The following is a 22499-nucleotide window of genomic DNA, read 5'->3' on the forward strand; positions in this document are numbered from 1 at the left end:
CAAGCTAAGACAGATTATAAGAAGTCTCTGGCAAGGAAAGGCAGCAAAGATTTCACTGCTTATATTAACAGTATAAAGAAGGGGTTTGCATCACACTGGTCCCACTTGATGGTCCTGCTCAGATTGCTAACAAACTGAATCAGTATTTTGTACCTACATTCACTCATGAAGAATTCTTTATGGAAAGATATCACAAATGATTTTGTGATAACTGAGAGGAAAGTAGAAGAGAAATTGTTGAAGCTAAACATAAAAAAAGCACCTCGGGGTAGATGGAATCTATTCAATTATATTAAGGGAGGTAGCAAAGGAGGTAAGCAAACCCTTAGCCAAATTACGAGCGCATCTTTGGATTCAGGAGCTGCCCATGTGGAGACTGGAGATGTAAGAATGTGTCCCCAATTCACAAAGGGGGCTCAAAAGGCGACATGAGTAATTACAGACCTGTTAGCTTAACTTCTGTTCCAGGGAAAATAATGGAGTCACTGGTTAAAGAAGTAATGCATTTAAAGAAGTCACAGCATGGATTTGTTGAGAGACAATCTTGTCTGACCAATCTGATTGGATATTATGCTGCAGTAACAAAGGAACTGTATGCAAAAATTAATTTTGATATCATATGCTTGGATTTCAGGAAAGCTTTTGATACTTTTGCATATAAAAGACTGTTATATAAATTGGAGCAGTGTGGCATTAAGGGCAAGTTTCTGCTATGGATAAAGGGATGGTTGAGTGTTTGAAGACAGAGTGGTTATTAATGAACTAATGACTAATGTTATTAGTGGAGTCTGTCAGGGTTCAATGTTGGGCCCACTGTTGTTTTCAATATTAATGATAATGATGAAGGTATGTTAAGCTTAATATCTAAGTTTGCAGATAATACAGGTTGGCAGGGTGATTAATGGCAGTAATCAAGCTATGCTCTGCAACGAGATCTAGAAAAATTAGGCACATGGGCTGAGAAATTGCAATTGAAGTTTAACATTGTCAAATGCCAGGTATATAATACTGCATATGGTTAGTGAAATCCCAGATTAATATTCAAACTGATTGGTACTACGCTCATGGCAGTGGAAAATGAAAAAAGACCTATGGGTAATAGTGTAGTCAGATATGAAATTCTCTCAGCAGTGTAGACAGGCTTTGTCAATGATGTACATTAACTTTGCTAGCAGGGATAAGCAAGTGATTATCCCATTGTACAAGGCAATAGCTAGGCCACATCTTGAGTACTGCATACAGATCTGGAGGCCTCATTTTAGGAAGGTTGTAGATCTGCTGGAACAGGTGAAGGGAATGAAAGGATGATTTTTCAAAGAAAGGTTTCAGTTCTGAAAATTGCAGTGTCTAGAAACTAGGCACCTGCGAGGTAATCTGATTGAGGTGTTTAAGGCTTTGAATGGATTGAGCAAGCCAAATGCTGAGGCATTCTTCCTGTCGCATAGACTACACCAGTGGTTTTCAACCTTTTTTTTAATAATGGCACACCTAAGTCATTTATTTTATTTTGGGGCACCCCTATTCAATTTTCTGCCTGTTAGATCCGATTCTCTCTCTTTATATATATAATATTAAAACATATATAGAGGTACTAAGTAAACATCAATTATAGATTACCACAAAATTAAAAAGATACTGTACACCTTTTTATAATGAAATAAACATATAATTTTTTAAAAAAAATAATAAGTTTAAGTAACTTAAACCCAAATTACACGGTGCCCTTGGAATGTTGTTGCGGCATCCCGGTTGAAAACCACTGGACTACACATTTGAGGGGACATAAATTAAAATTGAGGAAGGATGGTTGCAGCCGGATAGGTGTACAGAGGTTTGTCTTCAGCCAGTTGATTGTTGTAAAAAACTTCCATCTGTTGTTGTTGAAATAGGTAGTTTGAATAAATTTAAGAATTAGGCAAATATTGGAGGGGGAGGACAGGTGATGTAGGAAGTTTTTTTTTTTTTTTTTTTCATTGATGCTTTATAAACTTGTTTTCTTGCTCATATGCCACTACTAATACTAAATATAAGAGATTCATAGAAAAACTAACAAGACACTTATTGAAATACCAAGATGTTAAAAAAAAAAAACAACCCTCTTATATTCACTGCTGGATTTAAGTACTCTGGAGTCATGGTGCATATATTTTTAGAAGTTCTAAAAATAAGATTGGGTTACCGGAATCAACAGCAATTACATAATCCAGGACACCCCTATGACCTTGGAAATGCTGTGTCCTCTCCTGAACTAGTGTTTGTGCTGGAGTATAAACAATATGTATAATTTTTTGAATCCTATTAATTGTGATTGATAAGTAAAAATCATTTCTAAAAAATTGTAACTGTTTATTCTTTTTTTTTTTTGTGGCTATGTCTAATGTGGTTATATGAAGGTATATACTCAGTTTTTTGTTTAATAATTTTAAATTTTAAGTGGAATGATAGTAAGGATCTAATATTTTGGGAGGGATGCACCTAGTGCATGAATATGATACCATGTTCATGCATAGCAGTATCAAGATTTTAGGAATGGCTCTTAGCAAAAAAGACAACCATTTATTGCAATTTTTTGACAGTAGGCAAATTTTATTTCCGATTTGCAGAGAACTTATTGTTATTTTTTTATTCTTTCACTTTACTAGACAAACTATTGGAGGGAATAAATAGGTGAAATGGGAGGCGTCGTTTTTTTTTTTTTTTTTTTGCTGATGCTCTATATGCTTGCTTTCTTGCATCATTTGCCACTGCTAATGCTAAATACCTAGGGATTGGAATTAAAATCAAAATTAACTCTAGTTAAGTTTAAATTTACATAATGTATATATTCAGTTTTATTTGATTTTTTATCTTTATGAATTAATAAACAGAATAATTATACCAGCCAGTCTGAAACAGTATTATATATATTATGAAACTTTCAAAGGCTAACAGCATTGGGCAACTGACTGTTGAAAATTTATACTTTTATGATTGTATGATGTGTAATTGATAAGATTAAGTAGAATTTAATATATTTTTTTTAGATGTTTAACTCCTGCCTTCAGTTGAAGATAATTTAGATGACTGTTCTTATCTGATGTATAACTCTAGTAATATAAACAAATGTCATTCAGTTGCCACAGCTTCTCCTTTTACTACATGAGTGAGGCAGAGATTGCTAGCTCATTAGTCTGGTTTTTCTTTGCCCTTTAAATTGAACTGTTGTAGTGGAGGAAGCACTGTAGACTCACAAGGTAAGGAGTTGCCATTCCTTTTAATCACTTTAAAACATTTGCACATTTAATTTTGAAAATTAGTTGAAAATTTTTAATTTAATGTTTTAATCTCACCTTTCTCATTAACCAATGCACTTCCATTCCATTGCATTGCATGCACTTCCTACCCACTTTGGAATTCTGGTTCCTCCCCCAAAAATATTTCTGAGAATTCTCGATTCTAATACCAGAGTTGGTATAAATTATTTATTATTTTATATAACTTTGAATAAGAACGAAATAGTTTTCTAGCAGTATACCATTTATTTTTTGTCTATATTTTGGTAATTAAGAGGGGCTTGGTGAATATTCAGCCAAGAGAGCTAAATTTATAACATCTTCAGCTGATTTATTGCTTAGTTTTAGTTTTGAATGGAAGAAAGGCCTTTTGTTTCCTTTGTCCATGTGTTTAGTGTGGGTAGAGGTAATGCAAAGAAGTTAATTAATGTATGCAGTGCATTACATTTCAGTGGCATTAGCAAATAGTAATAATTCATAATTTACAACAAAAAAAAAAAAAAAAGCAATTTTATATTCAAACCAAGAGCATTTCATTTCTGTGCATCTGCCACATTGTGGAAGTCCATTCATTTCTAAAACCAGTACATGTCAACAACATAATATGCAGTGCTTCAGCTACAATATACAGTATATGGACAGCCTATGTGATATGCATGAAAAAAATAAATAATAATTGTTGGATTTCTATTCATGCATTTTAATGAAATTTGGGTAGGCTCAACAAATGTTCTAAAAGAGCAGAATATAAAATTTCATGAAAATCCGTTCACCATTGGTTGAGTTATTACATGCTGATGGACAAAGAAATAATAATTGCTGGATTTCTATTGGTCAGATTTTAATGAAATATGGGATGGCATGACAAATCTTTTAAAAGGCCTAAATATAAAATTTAGGTTAGATATAAAAGGCCTAGATATAAAATCTGAGTTATTACTTACTGTCAGTAAGTTACTGAGGGACAAACGGATGGACCTGAAGGCCATAGGAACGTAATGCATATATGTTTTTTGGCACATATGCATATATATATGTGCCAAAAAATGTCACATGGCAATTGTTATTTTCTGTACAATTACCTATCAAAATAGCCAACATCACCATGTCCATGTGTTACTCCAAAAACTGATCCAGTATATAGCCTAATTCTATCCAAGTTACAGCCCAATAGACCTGACTCTCAATGAGTCAGGTCTATTGGTCAAGAAATAGCTGAATGCTGCCTTTGTTGAAGCTTTCCTTCTATATGCAGAACAGCAACATTTTCTATAGACTGTGTACAGCCTGTATCACAGCTCAGAAGTTTCAGTGTGGTCCTTATTTGCAAAAAAAGGTTGGATGCTATTGGATTAAATAATGCTTCTGCTACTGTAATGAACTGCATTACTGTACAGCAGCTTTGAACAGCCTTTTTTCAAAATTATGTTTGACCCTCCGAGTTCTTTTTTTCTGTTATTAGTTGTTTTGAATTTAAAAATGCATTTTTTTTTTTTCAAACATAATTGTTTTCTGGCTTAATTTCATCTAGAACCTTTGGAAATAATTAGGGAATAGCATTTATATGTGGCAGAATGATTTCTTGTAAAAATAATAAAAAGAACCCCCACTATTTTAGGCATGTCACTGACTGAGACCATATTATGCTGAAAATTGATGGAAATGGGCTTCATCTGAATTAACCCTTTCACAAGTGAATTCTTGAAACTAGTGTGGAATAAGAGAAGCCAGTTTTCCACCCTGAGCTGATTCTTTTAAATATGAATTTTTTCTTATTCAACTTGATTGAATACTCCTGAAAGGGTTAACAAACTATTGAAAAATTGCTGTCTTTTTCACATCTTTCAGGTGACCAGTGACAAAAATTCTGATTTCCAAAATCAGCATCATCAATTTTCTCAACATTGTGGATTTTATGTGACCATGCATTGAAGACTTCTTCAGCTAATGCTACGTTTTTGCTGAAAGGTGATGGATTGACTTCTTTGGACTTTTACCAATTTCTGTAACTACAACAGTAATTTGTCTCTGCTGCTCTCACTGTACAGGATTTTTGAATTTTTTTGATGGATGAACACTATTTATTTGAAATTTTCTTTTCTTTTGCATGGAACATTTCTGTATGAAATTATCATCCTGAATGCTTATACAATTGCAACAATAGAGCTCAGTGTAATGTAGTCTAGGATTTTAATTCAGGGTTGAACATTAGCATTAGTAGAGGCATATGATGCAAGAAAGCAAGTTTATATGGTATCAGCTAAAAAAAACCAACAAAAAACTCTTCCCATTTCACCCATCCATTCGCTCCAAAACTTTGTCTAGTTCTTTCTTGAATTTATTTAAGCTACCAACTTCCAAGCGACAGGTGGAAGTTTGTTCCAGCAATCAACTACCTGCTGGCTAAAGGAATCGTTTATTCTACAACTGTCTTTCCTCAATTTGAATTTATGCCCTCTCAAGTTTGTATCTGAGCAAGAGGAAGAATCCCATTAGCATTGAGCCTTCTCAAATCTTCAAGGCATTACACACCTCAATCAGATCACCTTGCAGGTGCCTAGTGTCCAGATGCTGCAATTTGCAGAACTTAAGCCTTTCTTGGTAAGAGGATCCCTTTGTTCCTTTCAACAATCTCATTGCCCTTCTCTGTACTCATTCCAGTGGCTCTACATCCTTCCTAAAATGAGGTCTCCAGACCTGTATACAGTACATACAGGTGTGGAGTGGCCTGACCATTGCCTTATATAAGGGGACAATCACCTCCTTATCTCTGCTAGCCAAATTCCTGTATATCATTGACAAGACCCCCATGAGCTACTCTTACAGCCTTGGCACTAGTCATAAAACTTCATATCTGACTGCACGATTACTCCCAGATCTTTTTCATTCTCCAGTGTCCTGAGTGTAGTACCACACAGTCATACGTTACTCTGGGGTTACTTCTATCCATATGCAGTACTTTGCATTTGTCAATGTTAAACTTCAGTTGCCATTTCTCAGCCCACCTGCCCAATTTTTCTAGATCCACTTGCAGTAGCATACTGTCATTACTATCATTAACAACCCTGCCAATCATCTGCAAACTTGGGCATTAAGCCTGGTATACCTTCATCAATATCATTGATAAATATAGAAAACAACAATAAGCCCAACACCATATCCTGGGGGGACTCCACTAATAACATTAGTCCAAGAAGAGCAGTGTCTATTGATTACCACTCTCTGTCTTCTCCCACTCAACCATCCTTTTATCCATTATAGCAACTTGTCCTTAATGCCAGACTTCTCCAATCTGTACAATGGTATTCCATGTGCAACATCATATTGTTCTGTTATTCAAACTTACAGGGCACCTTTTGTAATATTAAAAAGAAGAGTTACTTATAAAGATATCTGTTAAAAAGAGTTACTTATAAAGATATTTGTTAAAAATAAATGTGATACAAATATGGTATATGTTATATGTAAATACCACATCCTGTAGCCTCTGAATGCAATTAAAAACACTGGAAGCCTGATTCTGAATACAAAATTGTGAAAAATGTTTTTTATCTGTTTAGTTTACTCAAGTAGTAGGTTTAATTCAAACAAGTTAGATAATGCATATACATGCATTACATTTCTGATGTGTTTAATTAACAACTTTGCTGCTTGCTTTTTTTGGCTATAGTTTGCGCCTGGGATTAAAAACCGTGGGATTGATTCAATCTGAATTGGAAAAGGCAGAAACATTTTTAGGCTTTCTTTTCACAGTGACTGAATTAATCATCCTGTGGTGAAGATTGCTTAACAGAAATGTCAAGTTTTTCCTCTGTCAGATTGGAAGAAAAAGTTCTATAAGTAGAATGGTTTTCCCTATAAGTGGATAGTAAAGGATAGTAATGGTATTGGCCCTATAGTGTAAGGAAACCACAGACTTTTTCTGCACTGTCAAAAAAAAAAAAAAACAGACAAAAGGGCAGACAAAGAAATAGTAATTGTCTGATTTCTTTTGGTCCAATTTAAATTAAATTTGGGATGGCTCAACAAATCTTTCAAAAAGGCTCAAATATAAAATTTTGTGAAAAGTCATCTACTGGAAGTCAAGTTATTACATGAGGTATTATGTGAGGATTTCGGACCAGTAGAAATCCATCAATAATAATTACTGGATTTCTATTGGTCTGATTTTAATGAAATTTGGAATGGCTCAAATATTTTTGAATGGGCCCAAATATAAAATTTCATGAAAAATTTGCCCTAGAAAATTTGTTCTTTCGTTAAAATTTGTCCTTTGACCTTTTTTAACCCACCTGTGCAACATTCTGTGATCTACTTGGATCAGAAATATCACAGACAAAGCAAACTCTACTCTCAGACCTGCATCAAGGAAAGTCTACCCTGAAAATACTGTCTATGATGAGGTTTTCTAAACTAATGCATTCTAGCAAAAGATGTTACTAATAACCAAACTGAACTAAAATTTGAGTATTATATATATTCAAATTGGTATTGCTAATGCTTATTTTTAAATAACTGTTTGTGGCTAAATAAAAGACGAGTAAAACAAATTGTGTTGCAGCAAAGCACAGTGATGAGCTCACTGCTAATGCATTGTGTGTATCCACTGCAGCATGCCACTGACTTTGTTGCAGCACAGTTTGTTTTCCTCTTCTTGTATTTACTCCTGTTTGTTTTCTTTTATTGATTAATGGTAATTACTCATATGTTGCTCATAATTTGGTAATAAAATATTTTTGAATATTTGACTTTATTGAAAAATATTTGAGAAACGTGTGATGGTAACTGTTAAGTCAGTACTATAAGTTTAGTATTTTTTTTTTTTTTAGGTGCCTCCGTAGCCAGGTGGGCAGGAGCAGCAGTGCATAGCACATGCTTCTTGATTAGACCGGGATTCGAGCCCATGACCACCAAATACGGAAGATGCAGAAAGGTCAGGGAATGATCACCGCATATCCCTGGAGCAATATGGCCTTAGTTGCTAATGCTCCTAAAAACCAAATAACAAGAACAACAACAGTATTTTTTTTTTTTTAAAATCCATGTAGAAGGTAGTACTTTAAATCCTACCTGGCAGTACTCCGGGTTATATCAACTTATTAATTACATAAAATGTTTATGGGATAAGAAAAATTGCAAATAAAATTTAAATGATTAATTTTGCTTAGTATGTGAATCTTAATTTTAAGTTGACTGTTGGTTTTTTGTTACAGAATGGACATGGAAAAGAAAATTTTCAAGTATTTTTGGATAAACCACTTAAGGATAAATACTGAATGAAGTGGAAAAAGAGTTGGAATTGAAATCAAAGTAATGATATAGCTTTTGCTAAAGGATCCTCATGTCAGATGAATTCTTTAAAAAATAAATCAGAAAAATATGATCCAGACATCAGTGGTATTTGCCAGAGTTGGAGCAAAAGCAATGAAAAATTGAAAAACAGAGACCACCCTGTGAATAACAGTTATGCTTTTGGCTTAGAGAAAACATGCTCTCAGTCATATTCATTTCCTCCTGATGGTGGCTGGGGTTGGGTAGTTGTGTTTGCTTCCTTCATGATCAATTTTATAGCAGATGGTGTTTCTCTATCCTTTGGTGTATTATATGTAGACTTTATGGAATCCTTTGGCGAAAGTAAAAGTAAAACTGCATGGGTGGGTGGTCTTTTTCTCAGTATGCCTCTCTTAATAGGTCCTGTTGCTAGTTATATGACAAATAAATTTGGTTGCAGAAAGACCTGCATATTTGGTAGTCTATTGGCAGCTGGTGGATTTATCATTAGCTATTTTTGCCATTCTCTTGAGTTGCTTCTTTTGACATTTACAATATCTGGTTGTGGTTTGGCCTTTTGTTTTGTAACTTCTATTGTTATTGTTGCTTTTTATTTTGAAAAAAGGAGGTCATTGGCTACTGGTTTAGCTGTTTGTGGCACAGGAATAGGAACCTTTGCCTTTCCTCCTTTAACTGCTATTCTTCTTGAAGAACATGGATGGAGAGGTACTTTGTTAATATTATCTGGATTCTTTCTGAATATGGCAGTATTTGGAGCTTTAATGCGAGATTTAGATATTTCCTCTGTTTCTAAAAAGAATAGCAGTATTAATAGTTTTGAAAACAAAAGTTTAAGTTCAGAAAAGTCTATAGAGGGACGCACATCAAAATCCTTATTGCATTTACCTGTTTTTACAGATAACTGGTCAAAAATCAGTTCAGGATCTTTACTTAAAATAGGATTATTAAACAATTATTATCCATGTATGACTGATACCTCTGTTTATAAGGAAAATCCAACCTCTGTTTCATGCACATCATCTAATAACATCACTGAAAATACTGTTAAATGTGAAAAAAATAAGCAGAAATTACAATTATCATGTAGTTCTCCCTCTAAATATTGTAATTGCCAAAAGGATAATTTCTTATGCCCACAAGACACAACAAAAAGGACAGGAGAATGCCAACATTGGAAATCCACAAGTAAACCATCTTTCTATTTGTGCAGTGTTAATCCTAAAGAAAGAATATTTAATAATCATATGCGATCCTTCAGCTGTCCAGATGTGCATTATAGCAGTAAAATAGAAGTCATTTCCATTTCAAGGGTGAGTAATTATATTTATTTGGGAATTAATTGTATTTCAAATTGTTTTGTTGATGTGAAAGAAACACATAGGAAAAGCTAATACTGTTTTTAGTCTTCTAAGATCTGTAGTTCACACTCAGTTTTTCCTTCTTTTTTATTTTTCCACCTTATTTTCAGCATATCAGTAGGTCATACAAGGTATGACTATAAAGTAATGAGACATAGCTAAACTTATGCATCCAAATGAGTGCATAATCTGAGAGGCTGTACATTTATTCTAACAATGCTGCCATTGCTAAGAACATTTGTGGAACTCTTCTTTCAGAATTGACTTCAAAGCATGCATTCTTTTGAATACCCTCATTGGTGACAAAACTTCAGCCCTTGAAGGTGGATTTTATTTTTGAAAATAGTTACGTCATTCAAAGTTAACTGTGGTGTACAAGTTGACTAATCGCAATGGCAAAACTACCATACCCCAGGTGCACCATTCCTGGGCGCGCAAGGAATCAGATGGCCCAATGGTTAATTTGGTGTGGTTGTTAAAGATCACATTGGAAATTCGGTATTCTTGTGGAAGTGCAAAATTTCTAGTTTTGTCATTGAGTAATCGAGTTGCATAATAACTGCTTTTTTTCAAAAACTGTTTTACAGAAAAGGGCACTGTGAGCCTACACATTGTCATGGTGAAGGTGGCAAACATCTCATACTTCACTTCTTTTGTATTGCACAGAATCTTGCAGATGCTTCAGTATTTATACATAATAGCATGATTAATATAAGTAAAGAAACCACACTATACTGTATTGTATAAACTAAATTTAATTAAAACTTATGTACATATTGAATACAACAAGTTGTGTAGCTCTGTGGCTCCTTTTCCTGCGATTAACATAATTGCACAGATGATATCACTCTGGGTTTAATGATCTCTCTGACACAAAGTGGTGTAGTGTACTCCTTTGTTACAAATATCTGATTTTTGATCTTTCAGTCTTATGAAAAAAAAATTTTGACACCAAACAGTCATTTATGAATTCATATCTTGATCTTATGAACTTTTCTGTGACTTATAAAACATTACCTTTTAAAAATAAAATTGGAACAAATGAAATATTTTCAGCTTTTGGTCTACTGTATTTAACAATAATAACGTAAACTCTATATGCACTTAAATATACCACACTATTTGAAAGCATATATCTGGACACGGTGGCCTTACTAATTAGGTCACCGAGAGTTTAAATTTAAATTTTTTAAATATTACCTAGTCTTGGCGCATTATAGCCTTAGTTGCTAATGCACCAAAAAATCCAAACAAACCAAACCAAACTATTTGAAAGCATTTTTTGATGAAATGTACACTCAAGCATGCATGATGCAAGGGAAAATTACTGATGGTAACTCCTTTTTGATAAAAGTGATTTAAGTTTAAAATATTTTAATTTATAGTAATAGTAATGGAGCGGCATGTGATGCAAGAAAGCAAGTGTACGAGCTTAGTAGCATCAGCCAAAAAAAAAATAAAATAAAAACAACAATTTCACACATCCATTCCCTCTAAAAGTTTGTCCAGTTCCTCCTTGAATTTATTTAAGCTATCAACGAATAACTTTCACCTCTGCCTGTGGCTACTTTTAGTCTCTGAAATCCCCCCACCCAAGCTAGCAGCTTTCCGACCCACCTAATGCCTCAATAGCATCAGTAAACACGCTTGCAGCCCCTTCTATTTAAATGTATCCCATCCCTGTAGAAGCAGTCTCTCCTGTTAACAAGCACAGACCATGTTGAGAAAAGTTCTACCCCATGAACCTTGCACAATCCCTCCAGGGCCGAATTGATTTACAAGGCTCTCATCATATACTCCCTCCTATTGTGTCCGGGCAGAATTGTAGGCACTTTCAAATTTAACCTTAACTCACGACTTTTTTTCAGCATTGACCTATACTTGTTAAGTAAATCTGCAGATTCTCCTACTCTTAATGTCATTAGTGCTAACGAGTACAACAGTATCATCCTTTGTGCCCTTAAAAGATGATACCTGTTCTAAAACATCAACTTTTGCCCCTGGCAGACATACCCTTGAGAAAACTGATTTTTGTTATTTTTGAAGTCATTTCATATTTCTACTGAGTAAATAGGGAACTTTTCGATCATTTTATATAGCTGTATCAGATGAACGGTTTCCATTAGGTTAATCACAGTGCATTTTGATTTTGAGAAATGAGCTGTGGGGTTAACCAATTGTTAGCATGAACTACAAAAGTATTACTTCTGCAACTGTTTATTTATATTTAAATTTGTACAGTAGTAGCCATTCTCAGCACAGCTTTGAAACCTCCGTGCCATGCTGCAGTGCTATAGTGATTTTTTTTCTAAGCAAAAACGTTCTTATATATATTTGTATACTTCATTAACTCATAAGTATGGCTCCTCAAATGCAATCTACCTCTGATGTATATTATACAATAAAATATACTGATATTTTAAAATCTTATCATTAAAAAAAAATTATAATTTTGCCCTTAGCAGATATATCTTATGGTTATTCCAGTTGTCATCAGTAGCTGCCACTAGTGATATCAGTTTATAGTGCCAAAAAAATTTTTTTTTTTGTTAGAACATTACTTTTCCACGATATTAAATCAGGTAGATGTCAGCCTATTAATTGAATTTCTGATTGATCAACATGTAACAGTGGCAAAAAAGGCTTTATTTTGATAAATTAATTAAAAAACTGTTTTAAAGAAAATAAACACTAAAAGAAGTATACTAGACTAGAAACTGAAGCCAATATTCAGTCATCCTTTGTACCATTAGAGAAGAATTCCAAAGCATCACTGTGCACATGCATGGGTTATATGCTATGTGTAAGCAATAAGAGCCAGTTTTAGAGTTTCACATTGCATTATCCTGTTGACTTATGAATATGAGTATGTTATGCAACATTTAATCATTTATAAGATTTGCTATAAATACAAAATAAATATATAAAATACAAAAAGGTATTTAATTTTTTTTATTTTTTCAGTTACTCTGCCAATTCCATGGTTCAATCACACTTGATAGCCTGCCTTTTGATTAATGATCGTTATTGTGTGATTATGATTTTTATACACAAATTGAAAAATAAATGATTTAATAATAGATATAACTGTGATTAAAGTTATAAAGAGTATATTTGACTAACATGTAGGTTAGTGCAAAAGCATCATTTTAATGTAGCCATCTACCAAAGTAGTTAAATTAATTAATTAAATTGGCATCATGATTTTATATTAAAGTGTATATAACTGTGAAATAATTACAATCTAATTAATCTAATAACTATTAGATTAAATTGATTTTACAAATATAAAATTAACATTGTGAAAATCATTTTTAACAGTTTTAACAAATTTTATAACCTGCAGAGTGAAGTGAACAATTAAGAAAATAATCCCTAAATCTATGTGCTATTGTGAAAAATGCTAAATTGTATAGTTTTGAGGAATATGTCATCCTTTAGCATTCAGTCACTATTTCTAGTGATGAAGGATCTGTAAGTCCTGAAACAGACTAATGTTGAAGTGTCTAATTTTATAAATAAATAGCTAATCAACCTTTTGGTGAGACCATTTATTTTTTTGAAAATAGTCAATACTGTGGTAATTCATTCTGAAGGCAAAGTTTTTTTTCTGTGATTGTTAAGACTTTTGCATTATGCAGTTTAAACTGTGCTGGCTGAAAGAACACACTAAAGGAAAAGATAGTCCACCCAACTTCATATAATATCAATAAGGACAAAAAGAGAATTTAGCTTAGCTATTTTATTATTTTGAAGTATAACCTATTATTAGCTGAGTATCATTTGTAGCTGTGATGACAGCAAGTTTTTTTTTTTCTCGGATTTAAGACTATTTTATTAATTAAATAATTTAACCAACAAAAAATTCTGAAGTATTTATTATTTTCATTGTACATTTAAAGTTGTAAATGTAGTTTACATGTTAAAAAAAGTTAATAATGGATGTTTTTTGCTTGCTTTATGGCACAACTATAAAACAAGAGTACTGTGAATGCTAGCTACTATATTCATACTTTAGCATTCAGTCACCCTTTTTTTTTAATCACAATATAATATAATATGTATTTTTGTTTTGTTTTCAGATATGGTTCTTGCTGAGCAAATTGTTTGCAATGGTGGATTTTAGTGTCTTCAGAAATGTGCATTATACATTATTTTGTGTCTCCAACTTTCTTTTCTATACATGTGTAGATATTCTTTATGTTTACCTTCCTGACTATGCTATAAATAATGGAATAGATATAGAATCGGCTTCATTCCTCATATCTATCCTTGGAATCCTCAACACATTTGGCATGGTAATAACTGTTCATTTCTTAAAATATGTAAAGTAGTGTAGGTAATAAAAAACAACTTTTGCGTAGTTTATATGTGTTTGCTAAACATTTAAAAATTTATCTATCTAACTGCACCTATTTTTATGATCTAAAATTATACATAATAAAAAAAAATTTTTCCTATGCATTATTTCATTGGAAAGTTAAAAATAAATTTTTTCATCTCAAATTTAACCTCCTCAGAAAAACGCGATAGCTACTGGCTTCATATACTGACAACTCTGGTTCCATTTATCCACAACTTTTGGTTTCACATCAGTTACTTCAAAGTAATTGCTTGCTGAATGGTTTCATAAAACATTAAACATACAGAAATTTTGGCATAAAAAATTAAAATGTTCTAATTGGAAGTGAAGAGATAATAAGAAATACTAATCTAAAATATAATCAGCCTAAACTGAAAGTTTCTTCAACTTAATAATTTGCAACTTGTAAGTGAATATAAAATTCACTTATAAGTTGTTTGATGTTTTCTCTAAAAAACAATGATAATAAATGTCATTGTTTTTTAGAGAAAATATCATTCACATCCAAACAGTCTAGAAGCATATTTAAAAAAAGCAAAGTTACTTCGGTACATCTTTTAAGACCACACAAATTGTTACATTTATCTGTCAATAGAAATTGAAATTTTATTGAAACAATTGAAATGTTGAGAATAATAAAGATTTAAATTTAGCATATAATTCTGCCTAAAGTATCAATGATTGTAAAATTTATTAAAACTAGAGAAATTAAATATAATGAAACTGAATGTAACTAAAATTAAATTAACTATATAAATTATAATACTTGTAAAAGTTACTTAATTACAAAATATTGGGCATTTAAATGTCTGTTTTCTCAATTTGTTTACCCAACAGTAAGCCATACAATCCCTTCCTGGGGATTTTATGGGTCAAACTATCTGGGTCAAAACCAGATACCTGGCAGTTTTATTTGGGAACAAATTACATTTAAGAAATTTTAAGTTAGTTCAAGTTTTAGAATTTAGTAATCCTAACTACAGCCAAAGTCCAATTATCCAATATCTGATTCATCCAAGAAATACAATAAACTTGCATCTTAGTGGGCCAGTCAACATAGTGGTTTTTTTTTTTTTTTTTTGCCACCTTGAATGCTTGGAGATTTCACTCTAAATTCTTGCCAAATTCAGCCCTTGTGGGTTACAATGATTACAATCCTCATCCTCCCACACCAAGTGGAAAAGGCTCAGTTTGAATCCCATCAATGGCACAAGCAATTTTTATTGGCTTTTTTTACAATGTAGCTATGGTGATTGCATGGTATCCCCCCCTAGAAACTGGTTTTTCATCAAGAAAACCAACCAAAGACACAATTACAAGCACAATAAATTGATTTCTCTGTAAGCAATGCCCCATTTGGTAATGGGTGTTCACTATAATACATCCATCTATAGCCAAATGTCAAAATTTAAGCAGGGAAGAGAAATGGGTAAACTTATGTAATGGAAGATCATGTATCAGTTGGATTTCTCATGCTCTTGTGCTCTCAAGATTTATGATGTTTGTTTGTTTGTTTGTTTGTTTATTTGGTTTTTAGGAGCATTAGCAACTAAGGCCATATTGCTCAGGGGATATGTGGTGGTCATTCCCTGACCTTTCTGCATCCTCCGTATTTGGTAGTCACGGGCTCGAACCCCATTCTAATCAAGAAGCATGTGTTACGCGCTGCTGCTCCTGCCCACCTGGCTATGGAGGTGCCTCAAGATTTGTGAGGGAAAACTTAGCATTATCAAGGTGGTGCGCTAAGCAACAAACTTTAAAATAGGCATTTCCCTTATTTTCCAAATTCATTTTTCCTATGGATGATAAATGAATATTAAACAACAGGGAAGAATCAGTTCTTGTTGAAATAATCCATTCTTGACAGAAAATGCACCACTAATTCATTCAATACTATGTTGTAATTCAAACAGCATGCGGTATGCATTTCAGTGGATCAGTTTAGATGTTGGCAGGTGTGTGTGTGTGTGTGTGTGTGTGTGTGTGTGTGTGTGTGTGTGTGTGTGAGAGAGAGAGAGATATTATGATTTGACCTGAGCAGTGCTGTTATTAAGTTATCATTTTATAATGAATGTTTTATGTTGTGCAGTAGTCAAATATTCTGAAAACAGTTAGGAAAATTTCCTCCTTTTTTTTGTTCATTCTGTTTTTTCTATTAAATGCATATTTACTGTTTAACTGCTTCATGTAATACAGTTTGAATTTTTAATAAAAGTCAAACATACTAGAAAAACACAAAGCTGCCACTTAAAAATATTAGAATAAAATATCATTTCAAATGCAAATTTATAAAGTAGCAATATTTTTTATTGAAAAATAATAAAATTACCACAGAATTGACAAAATTTGATTTACATATAGATTTTGGTTGGCTACATTGGAGATGCTGCTTGGACTGATCCGGCCCTCCTGTATAGTGTCTTAACAGTCATGAATGGTGTTTCTGTTATACTTATTCCATGGATTCAAGATTATGGTGGCTTGTCAACTCTGTCAGCTATTTATGGTTTTTCAGTTAGTGCAAATTATACTTTGGCAACTGTCATCCTTGTGAATTTTATTTCCCTTGACAGTTTCACTGATGGATATGGTTTATTGTTACTTATTCAGGGTGTTGCTAATTTGGTAGGACCATCAGTTGCAGGTAAGTGAAGTAGTATATATATACTGTGTATGTATTAAATATATATATAGCATGTACTGTAAATAATGTAAGAAAACCTAACCTGGTGAATGTTTCAGAAATATTAAGATGAAAATACTTTTTTTCAAGATATGCAAAAATTTTCAAGATATGCAAAAGTCATGCAAAAGTTTTATGATATGATCTCTGCCTATGTACTAATAAACTCAGCCTGCCCCTGGTAGCACAGTCTTGGTGACCACTGTCCTACAACAGATGGAAATAGCCTAGGTTAAAATCCTATCAATGATGCGAGGAATTTTTGTAAGCTTTTTTCACATAATGGCTGAGCTAGTCAGTCTTGGGTGAGGGTTGCGTGGTTTTATCTCCTGGATACTCTGACTTTTTGTCCAGCAAATAGGCAAACTGATAGGAGAACATGCTAGTTCACATGTAAATTACACTTGGGATGCATGATCTGCTGGATAACCCATAACTCAAAATGTTTGTTTCCGTTTGACCCAGTGACCAAGGTATTTTCGCGTCCTGAGCAGAAAGATTTTTCAGTGCCCCCTTTACTAAGGATATACAGTAAAATCTCATTAATACAAACTCAGTTTATACAAAGTACTCATTTATACAAAGCATATACCATTCCCTTGTAAAAGGATAGGCTTTTCTATGTAAATATATTTGTTTATTACAAAATTTGATTAATATGTATTACAAAGTTCGTTTCTATGTTAATATGTATTACAAAATTTGTATTAAACATACAAAATATTGTTATTTTGTACGTTTAATACAAATCTTAGCACATCTGATTATTGCCCCTATTACTGCTTCTGGCCACCCAGTTCCCTGCTTCCCGAGGGATGGTACTGACTTGTTAGAAATTATTTTTGTGTAAATAAAACTAGTTTATGGTAGCTACAATATAAGTGCACTCTGAAAAACATTATTGTGAAAGATGAGATGTTAAAATAACAAAAGAATAAAAACAGTTTTTCTAAGTTGTTTACATACACTCCCTTGCTCACCATGGGATTAAGGTCAGTTGCAATTGTTACACTAGTTCAAAGAGTCTTTTGCTACAGTATGCACTAATTTATTTTTTGTGCCATTTTATCTGAGCTGATGTCTTTTTCGTAATTTGTGCCTTTAAATTAATTTAAATTCTGTTTATATTAAATCTCATCTAGTAGTGTTATGGTTATAAAATGTAAACTGATGGAATTAAGCCTGGAAATTAAACTGAAAATTATACAAGAGGCTGATAGGATTGAACTTAGCAAAATGGACATTGCAAAGGAATACAACATCCCTTTACCTACTTTATCTACAGTACTGAAAAAAAACTTTAAGTGTGTGAGACCGGAGCAGGGTTAAAAAACAGGAAATGAATTCCTGGTTCAAAACACGAGGAGCTTGAAACAAAACATTTCAAGTGGTACCAACAAATGCATGCATCTAATTTGTCAATATGAAGTCTAATTTTGCAAGAAAAGGCAAATTATCTAACTCAGCAACATGAAATTAGCAACTTAAAATGCAGCAGTGGCGGCTCCAAAGATTTAAAGACAGGAATAACTTGGTTTTGTGAAATGTTTATGGCTAGTCTGGATTGGTCGAGAAAGAAAAGGCTACAGACTGGTTGTGCTTTTAATCTTGACGAGACATTTATTTTATAATTTTCTGCCAAATAAAACATTTGCTGTTTGAGGAGAGCCTTGTCATGGTGGAAAATTAAGTAAACAAAGACTCACTGTTCTGTTATTCTGCAATTCCAATGGCAATACAAAACTATGCCCACTTGTGACTGGTAAGTTTTCCAAGCCAAGATGTTTTAAAGAAGTTAACCAACTTCCCTGTGATTATGTGGCCAATAGAAGTGCTCCGTTTACTGTCAAAATTTTTCAGTCTTGGTTATCGAAAGTGGACAGAAGAATGGCTTCAGAAAAAAGGACCATTTGGAGGATTCTAGATTGTCGTGCAGCACATTCTTCCAAGACACTTAAGTTGACAAACATATGGCTGTTGTTTTTAACCTCCCGTTACCACCAGTTTTATGCAGCCACTGGATCAAAGCATTATTTATAACCTCAAGAGAGCATATAGAGCCTGCCTGATAAGGTACTTGATCCTCAACATAGGAGGGATGGGACAATTTTCAGCTAAACTAGAATGTCTTGGATGCTATCCGTAATCTTGTTATTGCTTGGGACAGTATTGCATCAAGTGTAATAATTAGCATTAGCATTAGTAGAGGCATATGATGCAAGAAAGCAAGCTTATTCAGCATCAGCCAAAAAAAAAAAAAAAAAAAACCCACTCCCATTTCACCCCTCCGTTCGTTCGAAATACCTGTCCAGTTGAGCTTTAAATTTGTTTAGGCTATCAACTTCAACAACAAGTGATGGAAGTCGGTTCCACCAACCAACCACCCGCTGGCCAAAGGCAAATTTCCACACATCTATCCGACATCCGTCCTTCCTCAATTTGAATTTATGCCCTCTGAGGTGATTATTCTGAGCAAGATGAAGAATCCCATTGGCATTGAGCATGCTCAAACCATTCAAAGCCTTATACACCTCTATCAGATCACCTCGCCGGTGCCTAGTCTCCAGACTCTGTAATTTGCAAAACTTAAGCCTTTCTTCGTAAGAGCAACCCTTTGTTCCATTCACTAATCTTGTTGCCCTTCTCTGTACCCGTTCCAGCAGCTCTACATCCTTCTTGAAATGAGGCCTCCAGACCTGTATACAGTACTCAAGATGTGGCCTAACCATTGCCTTATACAAGGGAATAATCACCTCCTTATCCCTGCTAGAAAAATTCCTGTATATCATTGACAAGACACCATGAGCTACTCTTGCAGCTCGTCTGCACTGCTCAGAGAACTTCATATCTGCCTGCACAATTACCCCCAGGTCCTTTTCATTCTCCACCACTGTCAGTGTAGTACCGCAGAGTTGATACGTTGCTCTGGGGTTACTGTTTCCCATATATAGTACTTTACATTTGTCAATGTTAAACTTCATTTGCCACCTCTCAGCCCATCTGTTCAACCTTTCCAGATCCTGTTGCAGCAGCATAGCGTCAGTAGTGTCCTTAACGACCCTGCCAACCTTTGTATCATCTGCAAACTTGGACATTAAACTTGATATACCATCATCAATATCATTCATAAACACCGAAAACAACAACGGACCCAACACTGAACCTTGAGGAACTCCACTAATAACATTAGTCCACGTTGAGCAGTGTCCATTGATTACCACTCTCTGTCTTCTGCCACTCAACCATCCCCTTATCCATAGCAGCAATTTGCCTCCAATGCCACACTGCTCCAATTTGTGCAGCAGTCTTCCATGTGCAACAGTATCAAAAGCCTTTCTAAGATCCAAATATATAATATCAAAGTTATTCCCTGCATCCAGTTCTTTTGTGACTACATCATAGTATCCAATCAAATTGGTCAGGCAAGACCTGCCCTTAACAAAACCATGCTGCGTATGAGCTATAACTGAATTCTTGTCTAGATGATCCTGCAGTGCTTCTTTAACCAGTGCCTCCATTAATTTACCTGGAACAGAAGTTAAACTAACAGGTCTATAATTACTTGTGTCAGCCTTTGATCCTCCTTTGTGAATTGGGGTTACATTTGCACATCTCCAGTCTATGGGTACCTCCCCTGAGTCCAAAGAAGCTCTCATAATTATGGCTAGGGGTTTGCATACTTCCTTTGCTGCCTCCTTTAATATAACTGGATAGATCCCGTCCACCCCAGGTGCCTTTTTTATGTTTATCCTCAACAATCTCTCCTCCACTTTCCTCTCAGTTATTACAAAATCATCCAGCTCACTGCCAATGTTTACTTTACCTACATCATTCTCCTTCCTGAATAACTCCTCATGCGTGAATGTAGATACAAAATACTCGTTTAGATTGTTAGCCACCTGAGCAGGATCCTCAACTGTTGAACCATCAATATCCAGTGGACCAGTCTGAATCATTCCTTTCCTTCTCGAGTTCAAATATGTAAAGAACTCTTTTCTGTTTTTCTTTGCATCCTTTGCCAAGGATTTTTCGTAGTCTGCCTTTGCCTGCCTAATCTCCTTTGTGACTTGGTTACAGACCAACTTATATCTATCATAGGCTTCCCTGTCACCCATTAATTTGTATGTATCCCATGCATTTTTCTTCTCTGCCACATGTCTCATTAGTTCATCTGACAACCATTTAGGCCTAAACCTTGAACAATATTTCTTAGTTGGTATGTAAAGCCTGGTAGCCTCCAAGATTAGTTCCTTGAATTCTTCCCATTTTGAGTTTGCTGTTGGTAACATCATCAGTTGGTCCCACTGTATAGAATTTAAATACTGTCTCAGACCATCATAGTCGCCTTTACGAAAACAAAAACCCTTCCCTTTACCTCTGATGGTAGTTACCTCCTTGAGTAAATCCCACTTCAACACACTGTGATCACTGCCACCTAGTGGTTCATTTATCTACAGATTCTTAATGCATGAAGAATCACTACTGATAATCAGATCAAGAGTATTGCTCCCTCTTGTTGCCTCACGAACATGCTGATGTAGAAAACAATCATCCAATAAATCCACAAAAGCCTTGCTAGTGTGCGAGTGACCAACCCACAAATTCCAGTCAATATCTGGGAAATTAAAATTCCCCATTATAAGACTCTCTGATTTACTGGCCCACTCTATTTCCCTGTACAATATCTTATTATACTCATCAGAGTCATTAGGCCTATAGCACACTCCTACTCTCAATTTTGATTTCCCTATGGTTATGTCACACCAAACTGACTCGACACTGCCCTGTCCATCGATGTTGACTGGCTTCACTTCCGTGGACTTTATGTGTTTCTTAATTAATAGCATAACCCCTCCTCCCCTCCTGTCCTGTCTATCTTTTCTATACACATTGTATTCCCCAAACTCCAGTTCCGCATTACTTATATCTGTGTGACACCACGTCTCTGATATCCCAACAATATCTGCCTTTGATGTTTTGAGCAATACCTCAAATTCATCAAATTTATTTACCAAACTCCTAGCAATAATCAATAATCAACTTCTTCAGAAAGAGTGGCTTTGGAGAGAATATCATCTAAAATCATGGTTCAGCAGACAAATGTGATAGCAACATTGAGGAATTGGGGAAATTTGAAGAAGCATATGGATTTTGTTGGCAAATTTTAAGAGTTTGTGAAGGTACATGATGTAGTTTCTACCACAGCAATGCAATACCAGAAGAACTGCTGAGCACAAAGCAAAACAATGATGTTTTTGTTATCAGCAACAGCTAAAGTGAAGAAGCACACATACTACCATCTAAAAAAGATGCCCAAAATGCATTGAGCATAATAGAGAATGTGTTGGCCTGCAGTAACGTTGATAAAGAAACAACTATTGCATTTTATAATGTCTGTGCTATAGTTAAAATTGCATATAGGTCAAAAACTGTGCAAAGAAAATCAAATTATTTCTTTAAATTAGATTTATTTATCAAAAAGTTAATGGTTTGTATGTCTCCTTTTATATTAAAATTAATTCTTTTTACTG

General features: G+C 34.1%; 1 protein-coding gene across 2 annotated transcripts in view; it reads left to right on the forward strand.

The window, feature by feature from the left end:
• Positions 1-22499, forward strand: part of LOC150086510 (monocarboxylate transporter 9-like) — a 37524-nt gene that overhangs the window by 2107 nt on the left and 12918 nt on the right. For both annotated transcript variants that reach the window (XM_090371444.1, XM_090371445.1), the window contains exons 2-5: positions 3024-3233; positions 8486-9874; positions 14005-14220; positions 16647-16929. In XM_090371444.1, the coding sequence (XP_090227570.1) occupies positions 8621-9874; positions 14005-14220; positions 16647-16929 (1753 nt within the window). In that variant the 5' untranslated portion in view covers positions 3024-3233; positions 8486-8620. The remainder of the gene's footprint in view (positions 1-3023; positions 3234-8485; positions 9875-14004; positions 14221-16646; positions 16930-22499) is intronic.

The sequence above is a fragment of the Mastigoproctus giganteus genome, chromosome 4, assembly GCF_048544385.1.
Source record: "Mastigoproctus giganteus isolate SK-2022 chromosome 4, ASM4854438v1, whole genome shotgun sequence".
NCBI lineage: Eukaryota > Metazoa > Arthropoda > Arachnida > Uropygi > Thelyphonidae > Mastigoproctus > Mastigoproctus giganteus.